Source organism: Filicampus tigris, chromosome 3 (genome assembly GCF_054856515.1).
Source record: "Filicampus tigris isolate MCC_2025a chromosome 3, RoL_Ftig_1.0, whole genome shotgun sequence".
Taxonomy (NCBI): Eukaryota; Metazoa; Chordata; class Actinopteri; order Syngnathiformes; family Syngnathidae; genus Filicampus; species Filicampus tigris.
Window position 1 is genome coordinate 16,527,455 of NC_141219.1, and position 11,544 is coordinate 16,538,998.

The window sequence follows — 11,544 nt, forward strand, 5'->3', positions numbered from 1 at the left end:
ACATCATGAAACAATAACACTCACACTCCCAAAAAAAAAACAATAAAACATCGAGGCCATCGACGACCTGCATGAGAATCACAGACACAAGTTGAAAAAAAAAAAAGGAACAAATAACAGAAATGTAAATTCACTTGTGCAAAAGAGAGCCACCAATTTGCCAGGAGTCACAGTGGAGCACCATGATGATGGTAATGATGATGAGGATAGATCAGACATTCATTCAGAATTTATCAAGAAGCTCCATGACAGCAATAGTCGTACTCTGTCCGAAGATGAAGGCTCCAACAACAATGGTAATGATCCCCCAAATTGTTAAAACGACTCTGCAAAATGTGGCAAATGTGTTCGTAAAGATATAGACAATGCACTATCCATGCAGTTTCCCATCATATACAGAACAAAACTATAAACTCTATGCCTATTTCCCTCAAATATTGCTCACAATTCTGACTAAATTTGTGTTGGTGAGCACTTCTCTTTTGCCAAGATAATCCAACCACCTCCAGGGTTGGGGTGGTTTACTTTACCTAATTTTATTCCAATTCAGTTTCCTGTTAGAAATAATGTATAGTCCGTAATGTAATCCATGTACCATAGTATTAAGGAATGTACGGTAACTCAAATACTTTCGATTATTTTTGGGTTACTCCGAAACAAATATTCATACAAATATATTAATAACTATTTATAATAAATATAAATATTAATACAAAATAAATTAAATATAAATATTGACTAATTTGGCTGGCCTTTTTTTAATATGCATCTTTTTGGAATGCAGGATAAAGCATCTTGGCATCTTGTTTACGTGGGATGTTTTGCTTTATTCTGCTAAAAAAATAAACAAACAAACAAACTAACTGACTAAATAAAAGTCAAAGCCAGAACCTTAGAACAGTAAGGCAGACATGCTAACCACTAGTCCAATGTACTGCTTATCTTAATAAGAGTGTTTTTAAAAATATACCTGCATGACCCAGTGTGTGTAATAGCAAGTGAAAATGGTGACTAAATGAAACAAGTTTATGAAACAACCTTTGAAGTTAAGCGGTAGTTTAAGATGCTACATACTAACCCATCTTGGCAAAGCAGAAGTGCTCATTATACACATATTTAGACACATACTTAGTAGTATATTTGGTCTTTTGTGTACACAGACTAAAATTCTTGTGTTTAGCTATGAAAATGGGAGCAACAACAAAAGTGTTGCACTGATGTACTCTATATCCTGTATGTTCAGTGTATAAATGATTGGCCATATTGAGTGGGAGCATACTCACCTGATTCTCGGACTCACAGGTTCATTTTGCATGATGAACACTAAACAAAGACCTGCGTTACAAGACAGACACAACTTGGCTTTAAATATTTCAGCAATGCAGCCTCAGTTCACCACAGAATGAGACACACTGACAATCTAATCTAAGAGCTGTATCAAAAAATCTGTCTGGTAATTTTACAAAACCAGAGAATGAGCAAAAGACTGCAAACACATCTGAGTCAATCAAAAGTGAGCATTATTATCTTTGTCAAGAGAGATGTTGATGTAGCTCTTGAATTCTCTTTCCCCCAATGAAATTTCAAGTAGGGCCTAATCCGTGCACAAAATACAGAAATATGCACTTGTTGTGTAAATTACAGTTTTGCTGAGATAAACTTTGACTGAGACTGTCAGAAAATTGTTTTAAAATACAAAATATCTCTTGAGTACACCTAAAACTGCTTTTTCCGCCTGTTGTCCCTTCCTCAGGATGACCTACTTGTGAGTTTTAAAAATGAGTTTTAAAACATTTTTGGGTAAACTTTTTGTCACTCAGCATATACACAACCCAGTTAACAAAACATTTTGAGAAAAAATCTGCTAAATGACTCAGCAAAAATGACATCATCAAGCTACCTGCTGTGGCCGTAAACCCGAGGTAAATCCTCTCTTATATTTTTCATATTTTTTCATGTTTTCAGCTGTAATGGAGTGTGCTATTCATACCAATACAACCCTGTTACACACATCATCGGAAAAAGACATTAATATCAAAGTTTTTCTTTTTTTTACTACACAACTAAGTTAGTTCTTGACAAGTTAGCATAGCAGCTAACACAGCTATTATATTTTGTACAAGCAAATAATATGAGTTCATTACCTATTTTCCTTGAAATCATAGGGGGAAAAAATTGGAAAATAAAAGGTCTGGTCTTGTTTTGGGTTTTTTTCAAAAAATGTCGGTGCCTAAATTGTGCTTCAATTCTGGAATCATTCCATTAGAGGTGTTAATATGAACTTAATATGGTGGCCAGTCTTCATGTAGGCTACTTAGTGTATTTTTACAAAAACATGTACCAGGAAAGATAAAGATGAAAAAGGCACTGATTCCTCCAATGACACTGATGACCTCGCCCATGTCAGGTACAAACATGGCGATGAGGAGGGTAATGGTGATCCAGATAACAGTGAGAAGCACCCTGCAGCGACTCTCAAAGGAGCTTTTGACGATTCCCCGACGACGCCTTTGGATTCGCACCATCAGGTTCAGGATGACGGATCTGTGAGACGGACAGACTTTCTTTTGCAGTGTACCAAACACACAACTTACATACATTACTCACAAAACGTTCGGGATTGACCTGTGCATTCAAAAGCTTAGCGGAGGTCAAAGTACTTGTATATGATATGCGTAGTGCATTTTAAGTTTATCCTGAAATTTCACCTGAAAGCCCAATATCCGTACAGCATATGTATATGTTCGCTAACCTAACCTAAAACCTTTTGCTACGTGTGCAGACAAAAATGTTGTTAATACATACCTCCCGAGAAGAAGAATAATTGGATAAATAGTAATGATTGATATTCCGAAAAGCAGTCTGGAAATGATCATGACAACATCATTCCCCGGATATGACATCAAGATATCGGAAGCAACTTCTCGACCAAATGTCATGAAGCCATACACTCCTGGTGATAGAAAAAGTGGACACAATTAATCGTTTTCAGCTCACGATGCAAGGAGCTTGATGATTTTTGGAGGTCAGCTCACCGGTGAGAGTGTAGATGAGCAAACAGAAGAGCATGGAGATGACAGATATGACCACCCAGTGCGTAAGCTTCTGGTTCTCCATGCTGCTGTAGATTGCTATGCAGGCCTCGTGACACTGCACACACGAGCAGTACTCAAATACACTTTCTACGAGATGTCTGTGGAAATTTTTGTCCATTTGTGAATTCAGAAGTCACTAATATAATTGAAAGAGGGCCTTATGGCTCCAAATTTCCATTCTAGTTTTATTCATTGGGTTGAGTGAAAAAGCGCACTTCATGTTTGTGTTTGGATGTTCATTTAAATTTTTCATCCTTTAATTGTAATTTCCTATACGACGTTGATGCACCCAATATGCTGCAATTAGTTTGAAGACACAAATAATAAATCCTGAACCCAAGACATTGTAAATATGAGTGGATTCTACCTGGAAACCAAAGCAGATGGTCGGCACAACACTGAACATGGATGCCCACGACCCCACACTGTAAACACATGAACATCACTTGCAGACCAAGATAAAAGTAGACTCGCCACCAAAAATCAATTCAGATATCATGGGAACTGACAGAAGTATGAACAAAACACAAAAGGGTTCCATAAAACCAACCTCTTTTGGACTGAAACGTTTGACAGACATTTTGCAATATTCATTGTCTTCAAATATTTTCACAGTAGGTATTCAACATTTTCAGTGTCTTCAAATATTTTCACAGTAGGTTTTCAACATTTTCACAGCAATAAAATGTAGCGTCAGTGTGACTTCCAGTGGACAAAATTAGCAACAAGTTACTTTTCTTGTAAAACTTCAATAATATCGTTTTACACTGCAAAAAAAAAATCATTCGCACGACCGGTTGGAACCCAATAACGGGCCGGTACATTTCGAAGCATTTGTCATAGTTCTACTGCTTCCAGCAGGGGGTGGGGGGCGGGGGCTTTGCCGTGCAACCAACAATAAACAAAACCAAACAAAAAATGTTAAAAGATTTTAAAATACTGAAAAAAAATCTGTGGGGGTACACTGTATTTACAGGCAAATCTTCTTTATCCTCTACGAAGAATGTTAATATTACTGCAAGCTGAGACATCTCCATGTACAGTCATGTAAAAATGTATTAGACCACTTTGATTTCTTCAATTTCTTGTTCATTTTAGTGACTAACAGACAGAAAACAAAACATGGGATGTCTAAAATGACTGTTTTGGACAAATTCACTTTTAGTTCTGCCAGACATTTAAAATGAAAAGAAACTGTGGACACAAGGGCGGTCTAATATTTTTTCCATTACTTTACATCTGAATGTCTGTGTGACTCTACCCCCAGGTGGATAATACGTGTCACTGGAAAGAGCAGTACAATATCCATTGAATTAAACTAAAAATGTGGCAAAAACTGTTTAACTTCTTTATACCCTACTTAATTGTGCCATTATTGTATGTTTTATGAAATACCAAAAAAGCATTGTGACTGACCCTTGAGTGTGCTGTGGCGTTAGAACGGCCGTGTGGTTGTCCATCAGGTTGTATTTGACAATCACGGCCACACACAGATAGGTCGCAGCCAATGTCCCCAGCACACTGTGGTGACGAGAAATACGTCCAATGACAACAGAATATCATTCCGATGTACATATACACAAACCTTGTGTATTTCTGAATGCCAATTTCTTTGGGGATGGACAGCGGCAGGATGATGACGAGACACATGACGAAGAGAGCAAAGCGCTGGTCGGTGTACCAGTGATACGGCACTTCCCCTTCACCTGATCCCGTCACCGTCTCGTACAAAGAAATGCACACTGGAAAACACAAAAATAGAAAAATTTGAATAACGCCTGGAAAGGTCTGCAAGCCTTGAAAGATTTGTAGTGTAAATCAAGAATGAATATTTGCCAAAATCATGTGAATCATTTGCATAAGCAATTATGAAAATATGCATGTATTGAAAACATGTTATTATGCTAAGTGTTTGTGTCCATCTGCACTGGCTGGCAGCATTTCGGCTCAAAATGGATGTTGGGCGTGTGTTTGAAAATCAAATCAAATCCTCTGTTTAAAATTCGAGCAGCAAAAACATTTAAGGGATTAGAATGATGTCAGATGGACAAGATGACAAAAAGAAAAATGAAAACCAGGTTGTGGTCATGCTTGCCAGGCACATGTTTGTCATAATACTAACTACAATGAAAATTGAACTGTGGATGATCGAAAAGGGATTATTATTGAAATATGGGATTTTATAAATATACATAAATAGGGCCAACTACTATTTATAAATCTACAAACCCTAAAAAAGTATTTAAAGTATAACAAAATATTTAAATAATGCTTTTCATTTTTACCAATTAAAAAAGATAGCAATAATTTTATCACGTGAAAATAGAAGTCTACAATATTGTACCTATAAGTAATAAAATAATAACTAAGAAAATAATTCAATAGAATGTAAATCTTTATACCGGATGTTTATAATATTTCTGATGTGTGTGCCTTGGCCACCTGGGGGCAGTATAATGCAGAAATACGGACATGGAGATGATTACAACTTACCTCAGTAGTCTGCAGTTAGTGCGTAATATTAGAATTTTTTTGCAGAGGATAAAGAATATATGCCTGTGAGTATTTTTATATTTTTTTGTCTAGAGGTAATTCTGTAACATTTCTGTGAAAATGTCCATTGCTTGAAGAGGAAGCCAAGTCAAATGTTTTCCTTACAATAAGACATTCTGTCCGGCCCCACTAGTCCAAACATATTATTCTAATTAATATTGCATTTGTGTAATATGAATTATCCACCTGATTCTATCCATCATTTTGCCACTTTGCTGTCGACTGAAAATGACATCACAGTTGCTCATGGTTCAGATCATGACCAATCACAGCTCGGCTTGCGCATGTCACATGACCACATTCAGAAAACAGGTGAGCCGTGATTGGTCGTTACCTGAGCCCATAGAATATATTATTGGTAAGAAAATGTTTGACTTGCTTTCCCCTTCAAAGGTTTTTGACATTGCAACTTCCATTTGTTAGACTGTTTATCCTAAACCAGGTGAATTAACTCATCTGCTCCTAAATCTCCATGTTTCATGGCGGGTGGACTCACATTTCTCCAGCTGGTCCTGCACCACCACCAGAAAGGCCACGCATATCATGAACAGGTTGAAGCAGAAACAGACCTCACACAGTTGGCCGATGGCCCGTCCACACACTTCTCGCACCACATCCTGGTACGTTTTTTGTCTGCTGACGGACGAGGCGTAGCCAAGGATGACCAGTCCGCTAATGAGGAACACCAGAGACACCTGCACGAGTAGCCAAAAACTCTACTGTCAACAGCAAATCAATACAAATAATAAGTCCATATAAATTGTTAACGAATCTGAAGTGGTGAAAATAGCCGTAAATAGAAATAACTCTCTTGGACACTCATCTGTCAAGGAAGTATCATATAACTCAACCTCTTCTTATATGTGCGGGAGCCTCGCGGCCTTACGTTGCGTCACGATTGAAAGGCTGCATGTTTTTTAGACAAAAGCAAGTGAAAATAGTTTAGTATTGAAATTACTTTTTTAATTATTACAATATTCATGGCTCTTAGACCTTTGAAAATCAGTTTCAGGCAATGACGTAACCACAGTTGTTAGCTTTTTTTATGTAAGGCTTTTCTCTTGTAGCGGCTGGCAAGTGCAGACTTTGATAGGCAGGTAACATTTAATCAATGAGAGTGCAAAAATTTGCATAGAAAATTCAATTAAAGATCGAACATGATTACGGGGAGGTGCTTTGCTGTTGGTGCAGGGCAGCACTTGATAACAATATAATTTATGATCAACTTTAACGATGCAGTGTTCAGTAACTCAAACAAGATGTTTTTTGTTTTTTTTTTTAATTTCCTGAAAAGTAAAGGAGATGCAAGGACTTTGGCCGACAGCTATGATATTTAAAAATATTATATTTGCCAAGCTGCTCGCCTTGACAAAATTCTGACAATGACCTATTGGGCAGGGCTTTTTAACCCCTTGTTTCTTTTCCTTTTTCATCAGTGAAGCTTTATAAAAACTGGTAGATTTCCAAAACAAGAGGGGTGGGGGGGGGGGGGGGGGGGGACTGTGAAGGTGTGCAAAATAATGATCAAGCTAAACTCATATTATACTTTTCATGTCTTAATACTTGTGTCCATTTGATATTTTTTAGTGATTTAGCATCGTCATAATTATGTTTTTGCTTTATGTATATGATGATGTTAAGGTAATACATGAATGATGTTTTTGGGTCCCATTCTAAAATGGGAAACCGTTAATTTAGCCCTAACCTGTTGGGCCCCTTGGTCTACCTGGAAACCTCGTGCAGTGACAGTCAGAGGAAGCAGCGCAGTGACAGGTGAGGGCCTCGAGTGGTGGCTTCATTAGAACTCAACTGTGAAAAGCATGTGCCACTTTCACACCAGGGAGACAAAGACTTACAGTATGTGTGTACAGTGTTCCCTCTCGTATTTCCGATTCTCTACTGCAAATTTACATATTCACATATTGTTTTAGGGGAATCCGTCATCTGCTATTCACTGTTTAGAGACTTTTAAGCCTGGTCAAGCTGTGTCTATAATAAAAATGAATCAACTGTGATTTGGATGGGGATTCGAGTGAGCATGAAAAAGGAAACATTGAATTATAATTTTTAGACTTGGATCAGAACAAATTAAATAATATTGTTGTGTGTGTTGTCACTTGAATAGGAAGCTGAGAAGCTCAATGTGTGTGATGTAGGTGTGTGGGGAATGCACGTGCCGTGTGCAGGCAGGAGGCAGAGAAAGGTGCTCTCTGCGTGTATGTTTGATTTTGGCTTAATTACATTTCATAAAACCTTTTTTTTGTTTGTTTACTATTCCCTTTTATTGTATGTTTGGCCATAGGCTGGTTAGCGGTTTGAAGGTATACCGCAGTTTTGAAAAGTTTCAAAACAGCTACAAGTTTTCACCAGCAGTATGAGATTTTTTGTTTATTTTATATTTCGGAGTCATAGTTCAAGCAAAAGGTCGTGACCCCTTCCACCTCCCGTCGTTGGTTTGAACAATCAGTGAGCAACTTTTCCGCTCGTCCAAAAAGTCAGCTATCTTGAGAATATTCCGGCTACCGTGGCTTGGTAGCGGAAGGATATGCAAAATGTGCTTACAAAGAGTGGCTGCTAGAGGAGGCAATACTTCCGATACCATATCACAATTACAAGTGTGCTACCCATCACTCATCAACAAATTCAAGGTAATGTTAATCACTACAGTAACGCTGTATTCAAACGAACGTTTACAATCAGTTTTGAGAGTTAGCACAACTGTTGAAATAAATACGTTAGTCCCATCACTGAAGCAGACTAGCTAGCAGGGTTACCATTGGTTAGTTTACCACATAAAGGAGAAACGAGCAGAGAAGTAGCTACCTGTACTCGATTTGTGATGAATAACTACTTTGAAGGTTGGACAGGTTGACAGTTTGATTTTATATTTAGAAAAAAACAGTTTATTTCTTTTTACGTTTAGCAATGTACCTAAAGAGGATATTCAATTGAAAAAAGTTACCATTATTTATTGAAACAATTCAAAATAATACATTTTAGAGCTGCAATGGCAATATCGTCATTAAATGAAACAGCTCACGCTTACCATAACGTCAGAATCTGATACCGATCCATGCCCAATTATGTTTTTATATCTATACTTTACAATACAGTGCCATTTTTTGAATTAAAGTCCTTTAACAATTGTTTTTTTTTTTTCGTGAGACTGGAACAGATTAACGGCATTTCCGTTCATTTCAATGGGGCTTTTGATTTAAGACACGAGTGAGTGATTGGCGTCACAAAACGAATTAGAGCGAGATGAGAAACGTCATGTGACATATATAGGCAATTAAAAAAAACTTTTTGGGAGGGGTCAATTACCTACTAATTTACAAACTATAAGGCCAAAAGTACGGACGTGTGCAGCTGCCAATGTGGAGTAAAAATATTTTGACTGGCAAATGAGTTCAAACGTACCTGCAAGTACTTTTGAACATACTCGCAAGTACTTTCAAACGTACTCACAAATACGTTCCAATTTACTCGCGAATACGCTAGAGCGAACTTGCAAATACGTTCATATGTACTTGTAGGTTAAATGCCACAAACTTTGCATTTTTCCCATAATGCCAATGGCTATTGATTCCACATGTGCAACCCCATGGCATTATGGGAAAGAATCCCGAATAGAAAACATACCAATACGTTCGAAAGTTAATAAGTAAACATTGGCTGTGTCCGAATGTACACACTATGCCCTATATAGCGCACTATTAAGGGGTTACGCCATTTTGGAGGTGTGTCTGAATGTCCAGGGAGGATACATGTAGAGCACTCAAAATCACCACAATGCACTTGGAAAAGTAGTGTGCATCGATGTTCACTCAACTAGTTAATGTAGACCACAATGCATTGCAAGCACGAAAACAATATGGCGCAAGAGCGGATATCAAAACAATGCAGTGACCACAGAAATAATGAATTAATTTTATTTCATTTAAAATATGTACAATAAAGAAAAGAAAATAGAGCGAGACCATTTTTTTTTTTATTCACAATAAATAGTCGGAGCTTATAATGCGCCGGCGCGTTATGACAGGTACGGTGGTGCCTGCAGATATACTTAAACCATTGAATTACGAATAAACTATGTTTACTTACATCATTTTTGAAAGTATTATTAAGATATAATGTAGGCCGGATGCTTAAAAACGGCTTTTTTTCTTTACACTAGCGCATGCGCATGTCAGTACCCTGTGGCATTGTGGAAAAAATGCTACACTTAGCATTTAGCCTACAAGTATGTTCGAATGTGTTAGCAGGTAGGTTAGAACATATTTCGAACTTATATTTTTACTCCACATTGGCAGCTCCATGCTTCCGTACAAAAGATCTTGCATAGACCTAACATAATCACTTCAGTAGACAGTGAAGAACAACTGAAGACTTTGGCCTCAATTCAATTCTCTACATTTCAAATATTTTCTTATTGGTATGCACTACTCTAAATCACTTCCTTGCTACTTCAGTGTTCACTTACCAGCTCCACACTAACAGCAGTAGTCACTCCCCCAGCCTTCTGGAAGGCCCAGGGAAAGTTTAGCAGTCCGGCTCCAAGAGCAGACTTCAGCATGATGAACACGGCACCGAAGGATCCCAGCCGCGGGGGATCTGAATGGGACGCGGATCGAGCAAGCAGGCTGATGCTCTCCCTGGCTAGTTCCTCCATGATGCTCGATCTTCACCGACACTCACTCACCTTTAGGCTCAACTAATTTCTCTAATCTGGTCTGGTTGCTGTCTAGGTCATTCTGCTCTGCTTTTCAAGTGATCCTAGAGAAGGGGGGGAAAGCATGTACATATGGCCCTGCAGCCACTTCAACCACGTGGTCTAATTGGACATTTGGACTATTAAACATTTCACTCTGAGGTGACAAATGTGACACTTAGGCGTCTGCCTGGTCGTCCCCTCATTCAGGTTAGCCTGAAGCTTGAATTTTGACTGACCTCATTGGGGGTACACAGAATTGCTATATTGTAAACATCAGATTGTCTTCGCACATTATTTAGGCAAGTAAAATGTGTTGCCATGGCAGTAGCTGTCCTGTTTTGATATGCATTGTTGTCTCACGATCTGAGTGAACAACAAATTGTTGTGGCGTTACAACCATTCAAGCAATGATTATTTGAGCACAAACGGTGGAGCAACTCATGTAGAACGACCATATAACTCTACTTGCAGGCCCATATTATTTGTCCTAAAAATAGAAAAGACTAATATTACTGCAGCTTACTGGGTCAGTTGTTAAACTCTCGTGTCGTGTGCCTGTATGTCTGTATTATACTGCCCTCAGGTGGCCAAGGCACTCACACCAGAAGGAGCAACACAATGTGCATTGAATTCACTCAAAAAAATGTGCCATAAAAAATGTTTCATTCTTTACATTCAAATAAATTGTCATGACCATTTATTTTTTATAAAGTACAATGTCAGAGAGTGCTATTTTCATTTTATTTTATTTTTTCATTTCATCTTCTGTCACCCGTTAGGCTGGAAGCTTTGATATAACGTAGGGTATGCCTAGCTTTTATTGTGTTTTCGACAAAACCGCAAGGCTGAATGTTCTATTTTTGAGGGGTCTGTTTGTACAAAAGGTTTGGGTGGCAACTTGAGTTTTGTGGGAGTCTCTACAAAATTTAGGCCTGCTCACATACACTACAGAGCAGACCCGTAACCACATCACAATTGATGTCCAATGTCCTTCTTATCATTTTTTTCTTTTTTATATACACTCACTTTCTATCACGTTTCTGTAATTCTTTATTCAACCTCATGGTTGTCACTGTACAAACTCTGAAATTCTGAGCTGAAATCTAAATTGTCAGTGGCTTTGTGATGAAGTACGGCTATGAAATGTTTGCACGTGTTTATATCCTGGTCCTATAGAACAGA

At 38.0% G+C, this 11,544-nt stretch overlaps 1 protein-coding gene across 1 annotated transcript; it reads right to left on the reverse strand.

Moving 5' to 3' along the window:
* Positions 1-223: 223 nt before the first annotated feature.
* Positions 224-10,320, reverse strand: slc38a8b (solute carrier family 38 member 8b). Its single transcript, XM_086025863.1, has 10 exons — positions 10,132-10,320; positions 6,145-6,343; positions 4,681-4,837; positions 4,512-4,616; positions 3,463-3,520; positions 3,036-3,150; positions 2,806-2,953; positions 2,342-2,544; positions 1,284-1,335; positions 224-326 (listed from the first exon to the last, which is right to left on the reverse strand). The coding sequence occupies exons 1-10, from the start codon at positions 10,318-10,320 to the stop codon at positions 224-226; spliced, it is 1,329 nt and encodes a 442-aa protein (XP_085881989.1).
* Between the last annotated feature and the right edge of the window lie 1,224 nt (positions 10,321-11,544).